The sequence below is a fragment of the Cucurbitaria berberidis genome (genome assembly GCF_010015615.1).
Source record: "Cucurbitaria berberidis CBS 394.84 unplaced genomic scaffold K460scaffold_5, whole genome shotgun sequence".
In the NCBI taxonomy this organism is placed as follows: domain Eukaryota; kingdom Fungi; phylum Ascomycota; class Dothideomycetes; order Pleosporales; family Cucurbitariaceae; genus Cucurbitaria; species Cucurbitaria berberidis.
In genome coordinates, this window is record NW_024468939.1 from 1,609,037 (window position 1) to 1,631,433 (window position 22,397).

The 22,397-nt window shown below is 48.1% G+C and overlaps 9 protein-coding genes across 9 annotated transcripts; 3 read left to right on the forward strand and 6 right to left on the reverse strand.

The window, feature by feature from the left end:
* Positions 1-496: 496 nt before the first annotated feature.
* K460DRAFT_358611 (uncharacterized protein) lies at positions 497-1,090 on the reverse strand (the record flags this gene model as incomplete). The annotated part of the gene is made up of 3 exons (XM_040932122.1): positions 497-751; positions 797-829; positions 881-1,090. 3 exons carry the CDS (start codon positions 1,088-1,090, stop codon positions 497-499), a joined length of 498 nt encoding a protein of 165 aa, XP_040784482.1.
* Positions 1,091-2,401: 1,311 nt separating this feature from the next.
* Positions 2,402-3,274, forward strand: K460DRAFT_379901 (short-chain dehydrogenase; the record flags this gene model as incomplete). Its single annotated transcript, XM_040935203.1, has 4 exons — positions 2,402-2,443; positions 2,498-2,650; positions 2,708-3,032; positions 3,162-3,274. 4 exons carry the CDS (start codon positions 2,402-2,404, stop codon positions 3,272-3,274), a joined length of 633 nt encoding a protein of 210 aa, XP_040784483.1.
* An 80-nt stretch (positions 3,275-3,354) lies between these two features.
* K460DRAFT_319467 (carbohydrate esterase family 12 protein) lies at positions 3,355-4,723 on the reverse strand. The gene is made up of 2 exons (XM_040930423.1): positions 4,144-4,723; positions 3,355-4,089 (listed from the first exon to the last, which is right to left on the reverse strand). The coding sequence occupies exons 1-2, from the start codon at positions 4,286-4,288 to the stop codon at positions 3,434-3,436; spliced, it is 801 nt and encodes a 266-aa protein (XP_040784484.1). The 5' UTR covers positions 4,289-4,723; the 3' UTR covers positions 3,355-3,433.
* A 3,272-nt stretch (positions 4,724-7,995) lies between these two features.
* Positions 7,996-9,698, reverse strand: K460DRAFT_241906 (uncharacterized protein; the record flags this gene model as incomplete). The annotated part of the gene is made up of 2 exons (XM_040927321.1): positions 7,996-9,550; positions 9,625-9,698. Coding segments are annotated over 2 exons (1,629 nt in total), but the record flags the coding sequence as incomplete, so codon positions are not given.
* An 855-nt stretch (positions 9,699-10,553) lies between these two features.
* On the reverse strand, positions 10,554-12,595 carry K460DRAFT_292530 (uncharacterized protein; the record flags this gene model as incomplete). The annotated part of the gene is made up of 2 exons (XM_040929357.1): positions 10,554-11,264; positions 11,357-12,595. The coding sequence occupies 2 exons, from the start codon at positions 12,593-12,595 to the stop codon at positions 10,554-10,556; spliced, it is 1,950 nt and encodes a 649-aa protein (XP_040784486.1).
* Positions 12,596-14,215: 1,620 nt separating this feature from the next.
* K460DRAFT_379906 (uncharacterized protein) lies at positions 14,216-15,509 on the reverse strand (the record flags this gene model as incomplete). Its single annotated transcript, XM_040935204.1, has 2 exons — positions 14,216-15,020; positions 15,091-15,509. The coding sequence occupies 2 exons, from the start codon at positions 15,507-15,509 to the stop codon at positions 14,216-14,218; spliced, it is 1,224 nt and encodes a 407-aa protein (XP_040784487.1).
* Positions 15,510-16,122: 613 nt separating this feature from the next.
* Positions 16,123-17,024, forward strand: K460DRAFT_175868 (uncharacterized protein). Its single transcript, XM_040927003.1, has one exon. The coding sequence runs from the start codon at positions 16,408-16,410 to the stop codon at positions 16,957-16,959; it is 552 nt and encodes a 183-aa protein (XP_040784488.1). The 5' UTR covers positions 16,123-16,407; the 3' UTR covers positions 16,960-17,024.
* An 898-nt stretch (positions 17,025-17,922) lies between these two features.
* On the reverse strand, positions 17,923-19,341 carry K460DRAFT_175917 (methyltransferase OMS1 mitochondrial precursor). Its single transcript, XM_040927005.1, has one exon. It carries the CDS (start codon positions 19,244-19,246, stop codon positions 18,140-18,142), a length of 1,107 nt encoding a protein of 368 aa, XP_040784489.1. The 5' UTR covers positions 19,247-19,341; the 3' UTR covers positions 17,923-18,139.
* Positions 19,342-19,441: 100 nt separating this feature from the next.
* On the forward strand, positions 19,442-21,288 carry K460DRAFT_369941 (FAD dependent oxidoreductase). The gene is made up of 2 exons (XM_040934057.1): positions 19,442-19,736; positions 19,841-21,288. The coding sequence occupies exons 1-2, from the start codon at positions 19,566-19,568 to the stop codon at positions 21,008-21,010; spliced, it is 1,341 nt and encodes a 446-aa protein (XP_040784490.1). The 5' UTR covers positions 19,442-19,565; the 3' UTR covers positions 21,011-21,288.
* Positions 21,289-22,397: the final 1,109 nt, after the last annotated feature.

The following is a 22,397-nucleotide window of genomic DNA, read 5'->3' on the forward strand; positions in this document are numbered from 1 at the left end:
GTTACAGCCCTTGTCCCACTCTAATGGAAGAAGGATAACCTCAGAGGTATGTGTGCTCGAGAACGTGCCATGCACCATTGCGGGTCTCATAGGCGGCCTGACTGTGTACTTGGGTTTCTTTTCGCCCCCATAAATCACCGTACCTGGACCAGCTGCTTGAAACGCGAGTCGAGATTATGGTGTTCGAGAGTGATAGTCGCCTTCGCCAGTCCAGATCATTAGAGATCTCGCTCGAAGTAGTTGGCCTTGCGATAAAGTGAAATGATCTCAACTTCCAGACAAGCGATAGCTCAACAGGTCTTCCTGGGGCGTGAGCGCTGTTTGAATACTTTGTTTCCAGTCCTTGTCAGCTCTGGAGTAGGCCCCGGGAGTCTTGTAGCCCGTAGTATTACGCCAGTGCCCCAGAGTTGGCACAAACAAATCAAGTCCTTCGAACAGACCAGATACCGTGTCCGTGCGTGCAATTCTCGGAGTCGCCGTGAACCAACACAACAGCTTAGCTACTGTGGTCCCCGGCGCAAGTATTAGCCATTCTCCACATCGTCGGGATCTCCCTTGCGAATGATTTACGAGCGATGAGGTACTGCATGGCGCAGGCTGACGAACCACTCGTGTTCAAGCCGAGCTCCACTGCAGTTGACTGTATCGACTCTGTACGCCAATGGCGAATGCTGAAGCGAGTCAGGACGTCGAAGTAGTAGACCCAGCCAAGGATGATAGAGGCATCATCTCCAAGGGTAGGTTTCATTTGCTAGACAGCGTGAATGACTTCTTTCGCGCCACATATGTGACCTACCCATCCAGAATCTCTTTCCGGTATCCGCTGCATCTGAGGAAGTTTAGAGATAACATAACCCCTAAAGCCGTTCGGGATGCTTACCTCGACTACACAGAGAATCAACCCTGTGGCGATGTGCTCAATGATTACATCGGCATCCATCTCTGGGCCGGTGGCATGTAAAAGCGTTTCAAGGGCTACTTGATGCATTCGAGATGCGAAGGCTAGATCATCGCCACGGTGATATGAAGCCAGCGCGAGAAGGGAGTAAAGTACAGCTCTCGATGCCTGCGTGCTGCTCGATAGCGCCATTCGCACCAAGATTTGACAGATCCTCGCTCTATCAGAGCCTAAAATAGGTAGTACTTTACTGACCACGGATTCAACTATGATAGATCAGTAAGTCATTCATGACCTAGACAGCCTTTGAGGACTTGCAGTAAAGCAAAAGCTCCTTATTTCCAGCAGAAGTCAGTTTCCGTATCGCCGGTAGAGACCTAGTAATGTTAGGTATAGCAAGTTGCTCTCTTCTGATGCGACCCCTTGCTTGATACAAATCATTAGCTTGTAGATTTCAGTATCATTGAGGACACAATACCTCTACCATCGCTAGTAGTGGCAAAAAGATGTAGGCGGACATCGGTCAAGCACACGTTAACCCATTAAACAGATTGTTGCTTCCTTGTGCCATAGTTGTTCTGGGTGGACGGGGTCTCGACGACTGTTCGTTTTTGATCACGTTGATGCGGCCATGAGAGTCGAATCCCGTATCCGCCGCATGGTCGCTTTGATTTCGAGCATTCGATGCATACCGGGACAGTACGATCGCATGACACCTTTCGATCTGCAGATTCGTTAGGGTAGGCCATATACTGGTACTATGATTTTGAAAACCAACCTTACACGTCCAGCAGCCCCTCTTCGAAGATGTCATACTGGACCTTTCTAAAGCCCGCGGGGTGGATATAGTGGGCCGTGATTTCCCTACAGCACGTTCGTGTAATTCAGAAGCATGTTTAGGAATTTAAACGACGTTAATGACGAAGGAGATGTTATGAGATGAGGTGGAGCGATGATGACAAGAGGAGCACGCTACCCTACCGGACGGTTAGTATCGATCCTAGCGCCATGCTAGGCTTGTTGTGGATGTGAAGCAACTATCTCCGAGGTCGTACAGTCTGCCTAAACGAATCAACCGCTCTGTCTCTTTGGAACTTTCGTGCGTTTTCACAGTATCGGATGGATTTCAGTCCTTTTGCAGTAAACTTGACTCCGAGGTCTACAATAGCTGCTTAGAAAATCGTTCAATGCAATGCCAGCGTAAGCATCATGCCCACGGTAGTATCTCCCCTCTTTGTAGCAGACGGCAATATGAATTCCTCCGACGTACAATTGGCTAAATACTCTCCGACTAGGATGTCAACTTTTGATCAGTCTAGTGTCAGCAGATAAGACCAAGAATGACATACGCTGCGACCCATGAAGTAAAAACTTCATTGATATAAAGAGGCGTAAAAGCTCCTTGGTTAGTTCTCTCTTCAATCTTATCACCACATCTACTTCGCTTTGGCTCTACAGCGCTCAAAGACATAGTCTATCCAAGTCGACTCAACCCGAATCAACATGGCCGCGTACATCGTTACTGGCGCCTCGCGAGGTATAGGAGTTAGTTTTCCTTCGAGCTTCTTACAGGGAAACCATTGCTCACCCAATCAATAGTTTGCCTTTCTACAGAATCTCTCAAGCAATTCGGCTAATATAGTCATCGGACTTGTCCGCAATAAGGCGGGCGTTGAGTCCAAGATCGCTGCGTGGAACAGGACCAACATCCACTTCGTTCAAGGAGATCTCAATGATTACGACTCGCTGGAGGTAATACGCCTGACTTGACCTCGAAAATAACCAAGCGCTAACATCAATTTCTAAAAGCGCGCGGTTGAGGCCACTGCTGAGATTACAGGTGGAGCCCTGGTTGAGATGTTCCGGACAAACGTTGTCGGAAACGTCCACCTTTTCAACCTCTTCCTGCCGCTGGTACTAAAAGGCAACGTAAAGAAAGTCATCACGCTATCTACTGGTATGGCCGACATCGAAATAGCTAGGGCCTACAACATCCACGAGAATGGACCCTATGCAATCAGCAAGGCCGCGTTGAACATGGCTGTTGCCAAGTTTAGCGCTGAGTATTCCAAAGATGGCGTGCTTTTCATTGGCATCTGTCCCGGTCTGGTGGATACGAGTCGATATGCTAACGGTAGGCTACCCTAACCAGTCAATCTGTGGACCGAAGAAGCTAACCAGGCAACAGTAACGGAGGAGGGAAAGGTGCAAATGGAGATGGTAGGAAAATTCATCAAGTAGGCACCGCACTTCACTGGTCCAGTTGCGCCCGACGATGCTGTCAAGGATGTGTTGAGTGTTGCTAAGAAAGCGAGCGTTGCGAATGGCGATGGAGGGTCGTATGTTTCCCACTTTGGAAATAAGACATGGTTGTAGGTAGGGCAATGAAGAATGGAACGATGCCATTTGTTAAGTAGGCATAGTGCCAATGAATGATATATACAACGAATAAAGTTCCGCCTATTCCTGATCCCAGCTCACTGCGGCATTAACAGTAGGCCAACCAGTGTGAGATCTCTCTTGAGGTTTGCAAGCTTAAATGCAAGCTCCCGGAATAGTTGCCGTGGCGTTCTTGACAGAGCCCTTCAAGAAGCTGCCTCCAGCACACTGCAGACCCTTTACGTACGCCTTGGCGACAACGTCGGCTCCAGCTGCGTTAGTATGCGTATGGTCGCCCGAGATGAAAAGCGCATCGGTCTTCGCCTTGCCGAGAGACTTGAAGATGGCTGCGGTGTAAGCACCGTGGTCAACGTAAAAGGCGTTAGCACCAAGTGCCTTGGCCACATCCTTCGCATACGTAACGAAGCGACCTCCGCCGTAGACGAAGCTGCCGCTCTCCCACGGGTTGTTGGGCGTTTGGCTGCTGATAATGACCTTGGCGCCCTTTGCGATGATGGCCTTGCCGGCTTCGGTGAGATAGTACGGGTACGTGCGGACGTTGACTGCTTGGCCATTGTATGTCGACTTGCAGATCTCGGCTCCGGTACCAGGGCAGACGGAACGTCCGTTGTCCTTGCTGAGCGAGCCGCCGTCGTTGTGGCCGAACTCGATGATGACGATGTCGTTGGCTTTGACAAGCTTGATGATCTCGTCGAAGCGTCCTTCAACGGTGTAGGAGCGCGAACTGCGGCCGCCAATGGCCTTGTTGACTACGGGGATGGAGAGCGAGAATGGAAGATACACGCCCCATCCTATTAACATGTCAGATGGGTTTATTTATAGTAGGCGATGAGAGAATGCTGTACCTGTAAGAACGCCGTTGCCCCTCGCCATAGTCGAGTCTCCAGCGAGGTAGAGGGTTGGTGCACGCTTCTCAACATGTCCACTAGGAGCGCTCAGCGCTGTAGCAGCAAGTGCCAGCAATGACAGAACGGAAGAAGGGGATAGCATCTTGATGACTTGAACGTCCTGGCTCTTAGTCGATCAAATAAGGGGAGAAGTGAAGGTTGAAGTGTAATATGTCCAACAACAGGGCCGCACTCGACTCTATATCAATTAAGCTCATCTTCGCTTCCCCTATGGATGAATGGAAAACGCGGCTAGCATTGAGATTTTTCCGCCTCCCACGTGGCGTGGAGAAATGAAGTCGCATGAAACAAATTAAGTACCCCAAGTTATATTGTCCTAGACGCGGGAAAACTCCCGTAGGCTGGGCCTCGCTTCTAGAAGCCGGCGCTATAACCGCAACGTGACAATGGGACGTGCTTCTTCCCGAAACATCCTAGAAACATCCTGGAAAAGAGACGGGATAACAAGGACCGAGCTGGGAAAAGACTGATCATCTGGACTGGCGCATCATGAATCGCATCGTTGGCGCATGAATTCAGAGCTAGAAGATATAATCTGGCTGAAGTAGTGATGATGTTAGTGACTAAAGGGGTCGTCCGAACGGTTCGCGACGCTACTACCAAGGCTTATTAGCCAATAAGCCACTCCACCCAATAAGCTACCTTAACTAAAGTCAGCTATCCGCAAAAATAAGGTTGTAGAGCTATTAATAAAAGTTATTATTATAAAATTTTTTAAAGTATTAGTAAATAAAAGCTTGCAATTAATTTATACTATTTAAATTTTTATAAAAAATTAATTTAATAGCTGCGCGCGGTAGTTTTAAACAAAAGTAGCAATAATTATAATATATTTAAATTACTATTTTTAGTATTTATAATATAATAATGCTTTATTGCATTTAAATTTATAAAATGTAAAGTTATTTGCTTATATTTATTTGCTTTATTATAAAATTTTTATAAAATTATAGTTTTTTTTTTTTATTACTTTTATATGCGCGTAGTAGCTTATTTTTAAATTATTATTATATGCTTTTTTATAGCGCGCTCTTTAATAAGTAACTATACTACTTTTATTTTTTTTATAATTTTTTTTTTATATAATATTGCTGCTGCTTTTAGCTTTTTTATTTTTTTTTTTTAAAATTATTTAGCTTTATTTTTATATTATTTTACTATATTGTGCGCGCAAGCTTTTTAAATAGTTTTTAAATTTTAAAATACTATAGCACTATAAAACTTTTTATACTATTAAAAATTTAAAAATTTGCTTTTGCTTTTATGCCTTTTTTTAATTAAAAGCATATTGTAGAAACTTTTATTTTTATAATAAAAAAACTTATTTTATACTTAAAAAGAATATAGTGCAAAGCCTAATTATTTAGCTTTAACTTTTATTTTATTTTTTATAATAATTTTAAATAAATTGCAGAGCTAGTTCTAAGTATTTTTATTATTATTTTTTTTATTTATTAACTTTTAATTTTCCTATTGTAGTTATATTTTAAATTATTATAGTATAATATTAGTATTAAGTAGCTTAATGCTTATAGCTTTAAATATTTTTTGTATATTTGTAAAAATAAATATAGTATTATAAGTAGTTTAAAATAATAAAAAAAAATTGCTTTTATTTATAAAAATAAAATTTTAGCTGTAATAAAAGTAGTGCGCAAATTTAATTAAATAAATAGTTAAAAAAAGTAAAAAAAGTACTATATTTAAAAGTTATAAGCTGTAAATTAAATAAAAAAAAAATATTATTAAAAAATTTTTATTAGCGTTGCAAAAGTTTATAAAATTAATAGTAAAGTAGCTACTATAATTATTAAAAATAAAAATTTTATAATTTGCCTGCGCTTTACTTTTTATACGCTAATTAAAAATTTATTTAAACTAGGCTAAACTAATATTATTATTAAACTATTTAGAAAAATTTATTATAAAAAAAATTTAGTATTTTTTAGCTTTTATATTATATAATTAAGCGTTATAAAGTTTTTTTTTTTTTTTAAAAATTATATTTAAATTTACTACGCTTTTATTTGTATAAATATATACTAAAATTATTATTTACTTTTAGTTACTATCTTGTAAAGCTGCTATAATTTATTTTTACTTTTAAAATTACTTTAAAAAGACTTATTTAAAGTATAAAATAATATTAATAAAAAAAATTTTTTTATTTATATTATAAATATAGCGTGTGTTAATGTTATACTTTTAGATTTTTAAATAGAAAAAATTAAAATATAATTTATAGCTATACTTAGTATTAGCAAAAAGCTATTTATAATTAATTTTAGTAGTATATTTAAAAGTAAAAGTATTATAATATTTTTTTAAAAATTGCAAAATTTATATATTAGAAACTTTTTATTTTAAAATTTTAAAAGCAAAATTTTTTATTATAATTTTTATAAATATAAATTTGTATTTAAATAAACTTTATATATATTATATAAATTTTAATTTTTATTATAAGTTAAAATATATTTATTATTAAGCTTTTTTTACATTTAATTATATTTTTTTTTAGTATTGGCATGCTAAAGTAATTTAATTAATACTAAATATTTTTACAGCTATACAGTACAAAAGTTATTTTTTAAAATTTTATAAATTAATTGCTGCAATTATATTTAAAATTAAATTATTAGTAGTAAATATATTGCAGTTTAAAAAAGTTGTGTTTAGTTTATTTTAATATTAAGGTAGCTTATCGGGTGGAGTGGCTCATCGGCTGATAAGCCTTGGTATAGGAAGTACACCCCGGGACAACTAAATCCGAGCCACTCCCTCATCATCTCCCCGTCAAACATTACCATCTCACATTATTTCGGTCGCTATCAATATCTATCTGATCTTCGTCCTACTGTACAAGCAAAATGCCACTAGTTATTACACTATACTTGTGTGTACCTGGAACGGCTGCATATCTCTCCGTCTCATCCGATTGACATGCAGCAACAAATGCATTACCACCAATCCCTCTCACTATCCATACTCAGAGTAGAACGGCTAGGCGTCAATAAACATGAGACGTGCTAACGGACAAAGTGCCGCCGTTTCAACTCTTGTTCGCGACTGCCCAATCACACGCAGGGCCCAGACCTGGTTCTTGAAACCTCAACTATGTCGCACCAGCCACCACCCCTACACTTGGCGGGAACCGGCCTTATGCAGCAAGACCGAAACTGCACCGTTTTTGGCATATTTGGCTTGTCATTTCCACGTTGGACAAGTCGTCCCAGCGCCATGGGTCTAGGACGTGAGATTGGGATTGCGTGATGCGGAGCTTATACCTCGCAACGCATGACGCTACATGCAAGGCACGAGTGCCCTCATCTTATATCTCGTGATATCGACCGTGTCCCAGAGGAGTTGGACTCCGCGTGGTGCACGCCGAGGAAGGAGGCGACCTTTTGCATAAAGTTAGGATAAAGTGCAGTGCACGAAGAGGTTGACTGTCGTAGTAAATGTAGCTCAGTGAGCGTGTCGTAGTCCAAAGGATTACTATGAGTTACGGACAGACTGGCAATTAATGATGAGTTAGCTGGCTTCTCTAAGCATCAATGAGGGTTTGAGTAGACTAACGCTGCCGATAATAATGCCCACGGCAGACAGATCCCTCCGCACTTTCCAGTTACTGTCCTTCTTTTCATACCTGAGATCGATCTGCCCAGAGGCTAGGTTCACCCCGACATGAACATCGCGCACTCTGCGCCACTCGGGGATATCTTTGCTCTCGTGATAGTCTGGACTAAGGGGCAGCCAATTATCCGGAGGCATCTCGACGTCCTCTAGACCCTCTTCCCTCTTCGCCCAGTTCAAGGCTATTATACCGGCGCCGAGCGAGTCCCAGACGCCCTCCCGGCGCCGGCACGTTAGCAGCAGGGCAATTGCTCGGCGGCGCACCACGGGGTCTCGACACCGACACGCCGTTACAAATAGGGGTACGATGGGCGATAGCTCGAACGACGGCGAGAACGAGGTATGGGTCCGCTGCGATACCGAGTTTACATTCGTGCTGGATTGAGCTTGGTGGGATACGCCGACTGGAGGGCCAGGATCTGCACGAAACACTATCGTCGATGCTCCTGGAGGCGCGGAAGATGGAATTCTCCTCGGTTTAGGAGCTATTGGATGGCTTTCGGCCGATTGAGAGGGTCGTGGGTCTGGCGATGGAGATGACGGAGAAGAAGAAAAAGAAGACGGCGAAGAATCCGGTCGCAGAATGGGAAGGTTTTCAGCTAGGTCGACGATGGTCTTGAACGAGTCTACGAATGCATCCCAAGCCATCTCCGTCTCGAGTCCCGCTCCGGCTGTTGCCATGACGCTCGTCATGATGGAGTACATCTTCAAGAGGGTGTCTCCCGTGAAGACCTTGGGGTCACGCTGCTCGTGCTCGGAGAGATTCTGCTGGTAGTTGGCAAACGCGTCATCCCATTCTTCGATGGACTTCCTCAGCTGGGAGTAGGCCTGCAGCCATATAGGGTGTTTCGCCGCTTGTGGATCCACGTCCACTACTCCCGAGAGCCACAAGACGCATCGCATGAGTCCCACCATATCATCACGCGCCAGCGAATTTCTTGTGTAAGTCTTGTGTATCTGCGGACAATCCGGTGGGCTTGTTAATGAGTAGTGGTATGGTGAATGGGTTTCGGAGAAGGTCATGGCCTGGAGGTCAAACCGGTACAGTACATGTCCGATCCACTCCTGAGATGCATTCTGCTGCAGGCTCAAGTCGTTCTTGTGCTGATTTAATATGCGCATGCCATTGCGTAGATGCATGTTGGCTGCCAGATAATTACCCGAAAGGTTCTCGTAGCATGTAAAGATGATGCACGCGATGAGGATCTTTTCAATGTTTACATTACCCGCTTGGGCAGCCAACAGCTTATTGGAATGCTTGACGGCTTGCATATATTGAAGAAAGGCGAAGTCGTTCGTGCTCGCGCTGATAGCCGGTGCTGTAGTCTCAAATCGTTCGTGCATAGTACTCAGTGCCAGGAGCCCGTGTTTAATGGCTGGCTCGGAATGGCTCATTTGTAACACCGTCCGACTCCAAAGCTCCGAGTCGAAGAATTCAATCCATCCGGGGAGAGTGCGTGTCTGGAAGAACTGGAAAGAGCGGGTTTCCCTTGAATCTGGACTGAAGCTCTGGGAAGGACTCCTGGAGATGACAAATTGCATGGCCTTTTGGGGAACTACGAGAAAAGAAGAATTCCGATACGAAGCGGCAGCAGCCGGGGAGCCGTCTTTCCACTTGTCGACATGCTTGTAGCCCTCGCATGTTCTACCCGTCGAAGTGCAGCGTGTGCATGCTGGTTTTGTCTCGTCGCATTTGATTCGCCGAACCCTCGAAGCAAGTCAATATCACGGGGTTTCGAGAGCGCGTTTAGGTCTTTATTAAGATGTTGGAGAGGCGCGTACCTGCAAGTCTCGCAGCCTGTCTTGACTCGTAACTTGAGACGTTTCTCAAGCTGACGCAATTTTGCCTCGTTCATGTTGGATTTATTTTGGCCGTAGCAGTTTATGGCAGATCTCGTAAAGGCGATGGGTCATATCGTATAAAGGGGCCACTAGAACTTTACGACGGGAAAGGCTTTCACGACTTTAGTGCTGCTTTCTAACTTTGGAACCATCGGAGGCTGTGCCAATAGCGGCTTGTGGCTTGGTGACGCTAGTCTCCAAGTGTCAACGATGCCCCACTTATCAGCCTTGCCAAACATAGCCAAACACCGTCACCATGACAGCTCACACATGGAGAATAATCGCCAACTATGTAATCAATTCCAAAGGCGTTAATTATATGGATAGAACAGTTTTCGCTATGAAAAAGAGTAGCCAACTATGTGACCTGTCCCAATTCTGTTGATTAGATGGAGAGAACAATTTCGCATATGAAGAAGAGTAACCAACTACATGATCAGTTCCAATTCCGTTGATTGGATGAGGAGAACAACTTTCTAACAAGGGAAAACCTATAAATATCAACTATGTAAATACATTTTAAATGCGGCGCCTTTTGCTAAATACGACACACGTTCAATTCCAATGGCGCTGATCGGATGAAGAGAACCTCCACTCTACCACTGTCACCACTATCACCACTACTACTACGACTACTTCCCTTATCTCTCCCAACAAACGCTATCAAACTATTCTGATTATCCAAAGGGTATCCGCAAAGTACCGTAAAACAAACCAATCGAAAGGTAAATAAAAACAACAAAAAAAGATCCGCCCTATAAAAATCAAAAGCCGCAAAATCCCCTCAGTCCCTTTTTTAGATTATACCTTCTCTCCTCGTCAACCCATGCCAATTACATTCTGTTCCCACACGTATTACAATTTTCCTCTTACCTCCGTCCCTCCCACCAGGCCTTATCCTTTTCCTTGCGATGCGGCATCTCCTCTCGAATCTCCGTCTCGCGATCGAATTCCACACTTCTCGCGCGCGACCGACTCCGCACGCGCTCCCGCTTCCCATCGACCATGGCGCTACTGCGCCTCGCACCCCTCTCGTCGACGGGGAACGTCTGGCGGGGAGAAAACGTGTCGCGCCGCCTGCGACTAACATGGCTCTGGCTGAGCGGACTGCCCACGCCACTGGGCACACGGCTGGGCACGCGACTCCCCGTCGCACCACCAGCCATGTCCGCACTAAGCGGGCGCTGCTGCTGACTGCGGCGTTTCTTCTTCTCGCCCGTGGCAGGCGGCCGCTTGATCGAGTCGTACATTTGCGGATCGCGGCGTGCGAGTTCGCGCTCGAGCCGCCAGAGGGGCGCTTCGGGGAGTTCGCGCACGGCGAGGCCCTCGGAGTGCCGGACTTTCCAGAAGATTTCTGGGTCGCCTACTTTGTGGCTGTGGGGGCCGTAGTCGACGACGAGCTTGTAAGCATCGGTTAGGGCGCGGCATTCGTACACGCCTTTGTCGAGCACACCGGGTCCTTGGAGGCGGTATCGTGTGCGTACGCTGGGGTGGATGTATTCGTTTGTTTGGCGGAGGGGCCGGTCGCTTGAGCGGCCGTTGAAGGGGTCTACGGCTGTGTAGTGGCCTGGTTTACGGATCTGTTGGGTCTGTTAGATATTGTGCTTGAAAGGAATGTCGGCACTTTGGGCATATTAAAAGCACGAGAAACACAAACAATGGGGTAACTTACCGTACTGCCACCCAGCGCAAAAGCGCCCTTAATCTCACTATACACCTTCCCAAAACTCCACGGCCTCACAGCCCCCTCCTCTTTCTTATAATACTTCTCGTTAAGCTCATCCTGCTCAAACAGATACTCATCTCTCATGTCCAGAAAGGGCTCCAGCTGGCTCATCATCCACGCCAAAGTGATGTTCGCAATCTGCATGTCATCATACCCGCCACCCACATTCGCATGCGCACCGGGAAACCACACCTGCCTCAGCGTCGTCTTGTTGCCCTCGGGCTTCTCCCATACGGCTGGGGAGAAGGAGGATCGGGCTTCGTCCAGGGCAAGCGCTTGGAACGCGTTTTCAACGCAGTTGGAGAGCTTGGTGTCGTAGAAGGAGGTAGCGCGGGATTGCTTCATCTGCAGCCCCGCGCGCTGGAGAATGCCGACGCGAGGGATGCCAAGGGAGCCGACAGTGTCCCAGACGCCGATGGCTTTGATGGGTATATCGAGTCTAGTTAGGCCCCTACGCTCAAGTTCTTCTGCGTAGCGCGGGTCGTCGGCGGGTGGCTTCCGTGGAAAAGGTACGTCTTCGTGTTTGGGTCGGTAGTCTGGATTTCTGCGGTTCTGAATGTCCTCGTAGACTTCTGGGAGCGTGTTCAGGCCCTTCTTTGTGAGGAGGCCTATTTCTCCTATCAAGCCGCCGATGGAACGCGCGGTAAATGCCCCCCTTGAAAAGCCAAGGAGGAAGATCTCGTCTCCGGGGTGGTAGTTGTTTGCCAGGAATGAATACGCTTCTCTTACATCCTCCGCAAGGCCCTTGCCCGTCGTTCCCCCAATGATGCGAGATAGTGGGCCTCCTTCTGTCCCCAGGCCTTGGTGATAATTCACTATTTGCGGGACCCCGTCCTGACTGACCGCCTTGATAGCTCTTGATATCCGGGTGATATTGCTTGGGATTGCGAGACCGCCGTTTTTCATGCCGTCGTCTGAGTTGTTCCAGGTTCCGTCACATGCCACAATCAGCCTCTTGAACATGCCTCTTCCCCCACTTAATCCCGGGGCGGCGATCAGAGGCCCATTTCTTCCTACGCTTCTACTCCTTGCTCTTACTGGCACGTCGATGATGAGGGGTGATTTGGCGCCACTCCGCGGAACGTCTACCACGATAGGTGCTGGTGTGAGATGAGGTCGACTCCTACTTTGCGCCCGGCTCCTGCTCTGCGCCCGTGAGGGGACGCGTGATGGTGCTAAAGACATTCTGCTATGCCTTTGATTACGTCGTCTGGGCGTGCTATTAGAGGACGCGGTAGACGGTGAAGAAGGGACGTAGCCCGAGCCCGAGTCGGAGTCAGAGTCAGAGTGGGCTACGTCTACGTGGTCGAGCCACGTATGGACGCGGCCAAGTTCGTTGTCAGACACTATAGCTGATTCCTAGTATCAATAGATCAAGCGTCGATCACTAGGAAGCCTTTCGCTAGATGTCGACGATGTGGTCGTTGCTGGGATCTGGATCCTCCACGATTTGTCCCGAGGATAGTAGGTTGTGCGTCGTCCCGGGTCTTCCAGCTAACAAAACATGCAGCCAAATAGGTAATAACCCAATCTCCTCAAGGCTCCGTCAAAGTCCTATCCAGTCGAAGCCCCTAGCTCTTTTCGCTGTGAACCTTTCTTCAATCCAACCAGGCTGCGGGAGTAAGCGAACCGTCTTTCGTCACCCTCGGGAAGGAACCTGCAGCGATGTCGAGACGCAGGGCATAAAGTTCCCTGGAATGTGAGTGGTTTATCAAATGGGCCGAGTGAACGTGTCGCGCAGCGGGCGCAATGGCACACTTTTACTCGCGTGGTTGGGCGTCGTTTCTCGAGATTTGCTGGTGATGCGGCTGGGGCCCGATGCACTGAGTGGCTCGCTTGCGATCTGATCACCACCACCCAGCCTCCTCTGCGAACGGGAGCTTGCACGAGCAGAGCTTTTTTCTACTCTTTTATTATTAACCTTTTGGCTCAGCTTTCTTCCTGGCCTGCCCCATGGCCCGTCCCACTACAGAAAGTGAGGCGGCTATTTCCGCGACCGCAACTTCCTCAGGCGACTCTGCCAAGCAGCTTTACTGCGTTCCTGGCCTAAGATCGCTTGGTCGGATGGAGCTGCCAGCATTGGGCGCCAGTTGTTCCGCCGGTGAAGACCCAATTTTCTGTCTTGTTGTGCGTTAGGTGCATGTGTTTGGGGGGACTTGGTTGCAGACACCTTGCAGAAAAGGTGCATGTACAGGTCGTGCGGTGTAGACAAGTACGTGTAGGTAAGGGACCACCTGGCGCTTTGAACCTGATGGGGGACAGCGCGAGGGTCGAGATCATTGTGGATACTGCGGAGCAGCTGCGGGTTGTACATGTCAAGCACAAGAGCAAATGCATGGCGAGTCAAGTAAGTAAGTATCAATTGTTTTTCAATTCCAAGATGACTTTTATCTAGCAGTCCAGTCCGTGGAGATCAATCTTAAGTCGCTGTTCCGTGCTGCAATAATAATACCTGTCCAAAACCAGTCCCAGATCCATGGGACCCAGACGCGCAGAGTAACAACCAGTGGCCTCAGCCCAGATCCCTTACTCCCAGACAGAAATACACGCTACAGTATCGTACAAAGTTCCGTCCTAGATAGCAAATCTCTAGAACTCCGTAATCCTACATCCCTGAGTGTGTGATGCAGCGCGAGCGGCAGAATGGAATCCATCTAGGACATTGCGCCTACAATAAGGAAAAAGGAGAAAGAGGAAAAAAGAGGAGATGACGAAATGATATAGATGACAAAACATGTGCGTAAAATAGATTCGTAAGTGTCGTGTACCGATGTAGACACCGCATTTGGGGGTGGTGATGATGGTCTAGTATTCGTCAAAGAGAACATCGAGCTCATCAAGCTCAATCGTCTCGGGGCTCTTCATGTGCCAGTCGTCTTCGTCATACACCTCGAGTTTTACCTCGCGAGGTTTGAACGACGGTGGTGGCATGTCGATGTGAAGCATTGGTTTCACAACAGGGCTGCTCGGGGCTTGGGTCACTTGGAAGTTTGAGAGGTGGTCCATGTGGCCAAACAGTGCTGCCGCTGCTTCCGAGTTCTTCCGGGCTGCGCTCTCCTCTGTCTCTTCGACAGACTGGGAAACTTCGTCCATGGTGACATCGCTGGTGCGTGCTGGCTCAGCGGAAGCACTGGCGGATCGCTCGCGCTCAGCCTCCTGGCTTCTCCGCCGTTGCTGCAGGGACGAGGCGGTCTGGGTGAACTCTCGCTCGTCCTTTTCTAATGGCGGCGATTGAGCCCGTCGATTGTGGGCAATGTTGGCCGTGGTTTGCGGGTGGCTCTGATTTGAGAAGGGGTCGCTGCTGTTGCTATCGTAGTCGGACAGGTCCAACTCGGGCGAAGGCGACATGCGGTCTCGTGACCGCGCATCCATGTCCTCTTCCTCGGATGTGGCGGACGATAGCGAGGGCGAAATGATACGGGCTGCAGCTGGGACAGTGCCTGCATCGGCAGGGATCGGCTGGTGGGGGCACGTGGAGAGGAAGTAGTATACACGCTTGGGGTGGGTGCCGACGAGCTTCTTGTCGAGCGGGCATCTCGACAGGGCGGTCCAGTTGCGCTTGAGGTAAGTTGCCAGGCGTGACGAAATAATGGCGGCAGGATTCGCCGAGCTATGATACGTCAGCATGAGTAACCAAGGGGGGGTTGAATAGGGTTTGGAGCTTGAGCTCAGAAGCGTACCTTTCGACTATGGGAATGGTGGGCGACAGAACCGTCGCAAGCTCCTTTAGCAGATGCGGTCGGTTGCCCGTCTTCTCGAGCTGCTCAATGACGCCGACGACGATGTCATCATCGATGCCCTGGGTGTCGACCTTTGTTGACCCAGACTCGCCGCCTGGCGAAGGTGGCGGGGTGTCTGCCACTCGGCCTGAGCTCTTTGGCCGCTGCTCATCGAAGCGTAGTGTCGATGGGCGTGGGGGAGGTGGTGGTAGTGATGCGAGCGAGGATGCGCTGGAGCCGGAATGTGAGCGTTTCTGCTTCTTCGCGACGTGCTGCGTGTCGCTTGTCGAAGGCGGTGAGCGCGCAGATCGCGGTGCTCCAGGGAGGTGTATGCCGAGTGAGGGCAGCGAGAGCGACTTCCGGCGCGTGTTGTAGGGCATCTTGTCGCGGCGACGCAGTCGCAGTTGGGCGCGCAAGGTGTGTGTGTGTGGGAGGAAAAGGAGGCGGCGTGGAAGGGAGAGAAATAATTATTGAGGCTGGCCGAGGGGATGCAGCCAAAAGTATGGTTGCTGTGAGGATGCCAGGGTTGGTGATTGGAGCCGGGATGGAATGCAAGTCGATGCAGGCTGCACCACACAGCGTTGCCGCTGACTATGGATGCAAGGTAGCGTGCGACGTTGCTGCCTGCGGCACACTTGAGGGCGTAGGAAGAAGAAGAAGAAGATATCTGAGATGGACGGATGCTTTGCTTGGTGATGGAAGCAGATGACGATCTGTCTGTCTGTCTGTCTGTCCGTCTCTCTCTCTCTGGTGCTTGTACTTGGAGCGCCTCCTGAGACCGAATACGTAACCGGGCGCTGGCGACTGGCTGCCTCTAGCTCCAGCCAAATACACCAAACACTTGGACAATCAAAGAGCTGCTGCAGCACCACACAGACAATAATCAGCGCACAGCAACGGAATGCAGTGCAAGACAGAGAACAGGACTGAGAATGGGAATGGGAATGGTTGATGGTCCCAAGGCGAGTTGGAGGGGGGCGATGGGAGGAGGGGATGCGACTGCGACGAGGGAAGGAACGGAGGAGAGAGTGGAGCACTGGGTGAAGAAAGCGGCGACTAGGGCTCTGGCTAGGTGACCGTGCGGCCGAGTGCAAAGGTGAATGTGTGTATTTCGTCTCTCGTCTCTCTTCCCCAAGACGACAGCATCTAACTTTAGAGTAGCCGTGGTTGGGTGTGCTGGCCAGGGGTTGGGTCCTATCCAGACGCTGTGGCTGCCTGCATGTACTGTCTAACTATGTAGCACATTGAAAAGCAAAGCAAGCAAACCAAGACAAAAGCATGCCTCCCGTCAAACGTCTCGCAACAACACGCTTCGCCTTTCCGGCCAATCCCGTCTGCCTGGACCCTAAGCAGCTTGCATCGCTCTCGTATCTCTACCACTCCATGTCTGCGCTTGGGGCAATTCAACTGCCTGTGCCCCACCCGGGAGGAAGGAAGATAGTTGGTAGTGGACGCCCTCGTTGGCCTGTACCAGACTTTCGCGACAACATTTTTGCGGGAGAGAACGGTACCAGAATAGTCAGTTCATCAAACCTTGTAGTAGCTAGTCGGTCGCCATCAAGAACGACAGGCCCTGGCCACCACCCAAAAAAAAAAAAAAAGCTGCACCCAGTGCAAAAATTCGCCTTTGTCCGTCCGAGTGACCTCATGCTTGCGCTGCTCAATCAAACGTCGCGCCGCCCTCCCCCCAGCTGCATGTTGGCGGTGGCCATTGACCAGCTGTCCTCCAGGCTGACCGCCTCGACTGCCCATGAACTGCCTGCCTGCCTGTCCTTCTTCCGTTCCGCAAGCAGTCAAACCGCCGCAATGCAAGTGGTCGCACGCTTGTAGCAGCATCTGAAGCTGCGTGCATACCATCTTGCTCCAATGTACAGGCAACCCCCTGCCTCGTCTAGCACCAAAAGTGGATTTAGCCTCAACGACCGTACAGGGGAGTTCCCAGGCGGTGAGTACTCATTTTTCTTTTTTTTTCCTTTCTCTCTTCTGAGAACAAGTTTGCCATGCGGCCAGGCCTCGGCATCGTCAGATTGCACATGGGCATGCTGGATGAATCGGCAGACGTCGCCCAGTCTAATGGTGCGCGCAAAAAGATGAGCGACATGGATGGACGAGGCAGAGGCAATGGACGCTGCGATAATACAAAGCAAGCAAACAAACGTCCTTCCCTTCTGGAATCAATTGTTCCACAGGGATCTACTTTCTACTCCGCGTCGCTTCTTTCTGCTCCTCCACCAGCACTACTACAGCACGCGACGTGTCACTATTCCCAATGATTGGCAGGGGAAGCACAGCTGCCCACGCCCGATGGGGGCAGACGCAGGTCGCTGGGTCCGGTCTGCATGCGCGGCGAGCGTCACTTTTTGTGGGGAACAGGAAGACATGGCGCCGAACTTGAGCTCTTGGTTGGCAAATACTATTGTCGGGCGGATGCACTCCGCGGTTCCCCAGACGAAGCGTTTGACTTGACTTGAATGAGGAAGCTGAAAAGCTGACTGCGAGTAATTGTTTGCTATACCACCCACCCTGTTCAACACACCGAGTCAGGCATGGATGCATGTCAGCAGTGCAAGTCGTCATTAGCAGCTGGGCATCAATTCAACAGTCTGAGACCACGCAAGCACAATGGCCGTCTGCCCAGATAAGAGAGCAGCATTCCAAACTTTGGGCGCGCCACCTCGTCGTTTCAAACCCGTTTACGAAGGTTTATTGTTCGTAACCATGACTTACTGCAGATCTCTCGCTTCACCTGCTGTTGTTCTGCCCAACCGTGGAGGTGGAAATTGCCGAATCGGGCCATTTTCCCCTCCACGGCCAATCCACGCCACTCCACGACTAAGGTTGACGTCGTCTTCTGCTCACTCTTATGCAAACAGCCAGGTGGACTGGAACTCTATTGCTGAACCCCATTTGCCCCGAGATAGCACAAAGTGCCATGTCTGGTCGCGGCACGCTGCACCTATCCGCTAGCTAGCGGTTGCGGGATGCGGAAGACGTAACACAGACCTATGTCTCATCTCCAGAGCGACCACCACGGCTTCTCTGTAGCCGGGGATTCGGACCGCACGATAGAAGGAGAGGGCTGCACATCAGCGACGATCTCGGTGACGCTCTGCCGAGTGCCCTTTCTCGGCTTCAATTCCAGCCACCATGTCGTGCCGAAGTTGTATCGCTTGATATCTACCACCTCCAGCCCGCTCTTTTCGACAATCTTCCCAATGTCCTTGTTCCACCAGCATCCATGTTCATCCGCGTGTGCGGGCGCTGTCTTATCTAGCATATCGTTGAGCCACTCGTAATGCGACTTGCCGTGTTCGAGCAGCAAGATCTGCCCATCTTCCTTTGTTGATCTCTCGATGTTCTGCAGCAGCTTGACGGGCTCCGGCGTCGAGCAGAGGCCCATGGTCTGTATCACCGTATCGTATCCATCTTGCGCACCATAGGGAGGGACGATGGGGTCCACGGCGGACTGCTGCTTGAAGAAGACCCGGCTGAAGTACTCCTTATGCGTGTCGTTCCACTTCCGTTTCGCAACTGCCAGCATCGGCCCGCTTGAATCGAGTAACGTTACCGTCGCGCATTGCTTCGTCTTGTAGTATGGGATGTTCCTGCCCGTACCTACTGCCACTTCCAACACATGCCCCTTCGCCTTCTCTGCAAGCTTCTTGCGCTTCGACGTGAGGAACAGCAGCATCTCAGACATGTCGACCTTCTCGTCGTAGCCTTCCGCTTCCCTGTCGAATCGATCCGACAGATCTTCTGGTAAGTCTTTGAAGTCCACATCGCTTGACAGCGATGCCCAGAGCATTACCCCGTACATGCCCAGTCCGAACGCGACCAGCCCGATACCAAACATGGGCCATTGCCTCCATCTGCGTAGCTTCGCCTGGTGTTGTGCTGACTTCAATTCCGCATCCGACAGTCTCTGTAGATCCGAGATCTTGGGTCTCGCAGACCAGACCTTTTGCCATGCTTCCTTGGGCGTCTGGTCGGGTCTTCGTAATGAGGGCTCAGCATGTGGTTGCGCTCGCGGTGTTTGCTTGTGAAGTGGAAGAGCACGCCTCGTAGGTATCGCGGGTTTTACGGGGAATGACTTCGGGGGCTTAGGTAGCTTAGCCATGGCGACGCAATTGAACAGTCAGGCAATGTGCAGCGCGCGACGTTGACGTTCAATTGGTGATGTTGCTGACGTTGGTTTGGAAGCTTCAATCATCTTTCTGCGCGTCCCGACCGCTCGGGAACGTCAAAGCGCCTGCAGCCCACGAGGTCTAAACCGAGTCCAGCCGACGCGCCATGTCATCAGTCAACGATATCGGCCGACCGAGATTGGCACCGTCTAGACAACAAGTTGAGGAAAAATGTAGGGCTGAATTTCTTCAAAGTCCTTGGACTTGCGTCTTTCCTTCCTTTTGCTCAATTTCTTCTCGTCTTCCTGCGCAATGGCGTCTTCATCTTCAGCATCCGTAGAGATACCCTCGTCCATTCTGATCGTCGGAAGCGGTGCCTTTGGCCTCTCCACTGCTTGGGCACTATCCCAGAACCCTCAATACAAGGACACTTCGATTACTGTTGTAGACCGGCAGCCTTTTCCTTCCCCGGATTGCTCGAGTGTAAGTAGCTATGCCCTGTGCCTCTAGTAGTCATTGACGACGTCTTGTTCTCCACCCAAACCACGCTCTCCCTGCTACAATGGAATGCTCAAAATATCACATAGAACGACATATCCCGTATCATCCGCCCCGATTACGCTGCAGCACCCTACACACGGCTCGCCACCATCGCGCAAAATCGTTGGCGCACCGACTTCGCACCAGAACACTACCACGAGGTTGGGCTCGCCGTGACCGCCTGGGGCCCTGAGCAGAAATACGTCTCATCCTCTCTCGCAAACGTCAACGCAATTGGCGCCGACAAGACCGAAGTCTTGGACTCCGCCGAGAAGATCAGGAGAGCATGTGGCCTGGAAGGGAAAGACGAGTGGGGCAGTGGCAGCGTAGGATACGTGAACTGGAGTTCAGGATGGGCAAATGCAGAAGGAGCCATGTGCTGGTTTCGGGAAAGGGTAGAGAAGCTCAAAAGGGTGAACTTCGTGACTGGGTGTGTGAACAAGGTCATCATTGACCACAAGACGAACTCCGTGTCTGGCGTGCGGATGAGCGATGCAAGCGAGCTGAAGGCAGATTTGACGATACTGGCAGCAGGCGCATGGACAGCCGCGCTCATCGATCTTCGCGGCATATGCAAAGCCACAGGCCAGGCAGTGTGTTACATGCCCATCTCCGCAGACGAAGAAGCAGCCCTTTCAAACCGACCCACACTCCTCAACCTCTCGCACGGCCTCTTCATGATACCGCCTTCAAACCGCCTCCTCAAAGTCGCGCGACACGGCCACGGCTACCTAAACCCCACCACGATCCCCCACCCCGAATCCGAAGACCCAAACGACACAATCACGACCTCCCTCCCCTACACCTGCGTAGACGACCCCTCGCAATCCGTGCCCCTCGAGGGCCAACGCGATTGCCGCGCCTTCCTCACCGCCATCCACCCTTCCCTCTCCGTGCCTTCGCGCCCCTTCACCCAATCCAAGATTTGCTGGTACACGGATACGCGAAACGGCGACTTTCTCATTTCCTACCACCCCACGTACAAGGGCTTGTTTGTCGCGACGGGCGGCTCGGGACACGGGTTCAAGTTCCTGCCTGTGATTGGTGAGAGCATCGTGCAGTGCATTCAGGGGCGGACGCCCGAGGAGTTCAAGGAGAGGTGGGCGTGGCCGGCTGAGCGGGTGGCGGAGGAGTTGTGGAAGGGTGATGGGAGTCGTGGGGGACCGATTGGGTTGGTTCTTGGCGAGGAAACGGCGAAGAGTACAAGGAAGTTGTAGTAGTGTCAATTGTTAGTATTAACAACTTTATGATGACATGGCATGATTTGCTTTCTTGTTGCTACGTGAATTCAGCCTTGCTTTCTTTTCATTTTACTTCATTGGGATATTGTGTTCTTTCAAGAGGAGATATGCATTAATACTCCATGCCTTAAAGTTCTCTGCCAAAAGAACACTTTTGTATACGAATTGCCTCCTTAGCTAGGTCAGTAGGCTTTTACGCTGTCGCAAAGTATCTACCGTACGCCTTTGTATATAAATACAAAATAATTAGCCCTACTATACGCGGAGTTGTTTCTTGCAAAGTCAAAGCTATCTTAAAGTATAAGCTATAAAAGTCTAAGTTGCAAAGATCACATTTAACTTTTTTATTTATTCCTAAGAAGTTCTTTATTAAAAAGCCCATTCTGCTAAATTTACATATTTAGCCTGTTTTAAGAACTAGTCCAAGTCTAAGATATCAAGCAATGTTAGATCAAGTTCTAAAACACAGAAATAGCAAGTTACTTGGATATCTAGAAAAGTCTCCTCTTTCCTATTTTCTTTTTACTTACAATGCCTAACTTCTAGCTTTATTGTATTAGATTTCCTAAAGTAGAGCAAAAATTGAGCTAACTTTAAAGGGTACCCAAACCTAAAGTACAATTATTTTAAGACAATTACCCCTCTGTAAGCTAGGAATAAAGAGTAATTTCTATACTTATTAGTAGCAGCACATTTCTTCTTTTAGGCTGTATAGGTAGCTTACAGTAACCCTACTTTCCCAAACATAGTTAGCTTCTTTATACTTATATTTACTTACTAGCAACTATTTAGTTTTGTTTTTACTTACCTCTTTATTGTTAATTTATTTCTATTTATTAGCTAACTTATTACGCCTTGCAACCTTTGTTGCTAAATTTTACTATAGTTCTATTTTTAAAGTTTTTAAAGTTTCCTCAATGTACGCGTTCAATTTCTTCCGCCTAAAGTAGTTTATAGCTTTTAACTATAGTTTCCTAACTAGCCTATTTTAATAAAAATAATACTTTAGTTACTTAATTTCTGCTTTTGCATTTAACTAAATACTAATTTTAAAATTTTTTTATTTTTTTAAAAACTTTTACTATTGTTTTAGCGCCTATAGTCTGTACAGCCTAACTAGTTGTTCTTTTATTATATTTTTAAATTATTTAAAAAAGGCTATATATATTTAATTAGCTATAAACTTAGTTTAGCTAATTAATTTTTTAAATAACTAGTTAAAAACTTTTATTTTAGCTACTTTAGTAAGCTTAATACTTAGCGTAGCTTTTATTATTAATAAATAAGTATAAAAAAATAAAAGCTTTTTACTTATTATATAATTTTAATAAAAAAAGGCAAATTATACTATAGCTATATTTTT

Coding starts and splice junctions, on each gene's coding strand:
- K460DRAFT_319467 (XM_040930423.1), bottom strand. CDS start 4,288: ATGCTATCCCCTTCTTCCGTTCTGTCATTGCTGGCACTTGCTGCTACA. Junction 4,090..4,143: donor GGGCAACGGCGTTCTTACAG/GTACAGCATTCT, acceptor ACATGTTAATAG/GATGGGGCGTGTATCTTCCA.
- K460DRAFT_175868 (XM_040927003.1), top strand. CDS start 16,408: ATGCCTCCCGTCAAACGTCTCGCAACAACACGCTTCGCCTTTCCGGCC.
- K460DRAFT_175917 (XM_040927005.1), bottom strand. CDS start 19,246: ATGGCTAAGCTACCTAAGCCCCCGAAGTCATTCCCCGTAAAACCCGCG.
- K460DRAFT_369941 (XM_040934057.1), top strand. CDS start 19,566: ATGGCGTCTTCATCTTCAGCATCCGTAGAGATACCCTCGTCCATTCTG. Junction 19,737..19,840: donor CTTCCCCGGATTGCTCGAGT/GTAAGTAGCTAT, acceptor AATATCACATAG/AACGACATATCCCGTATCAT.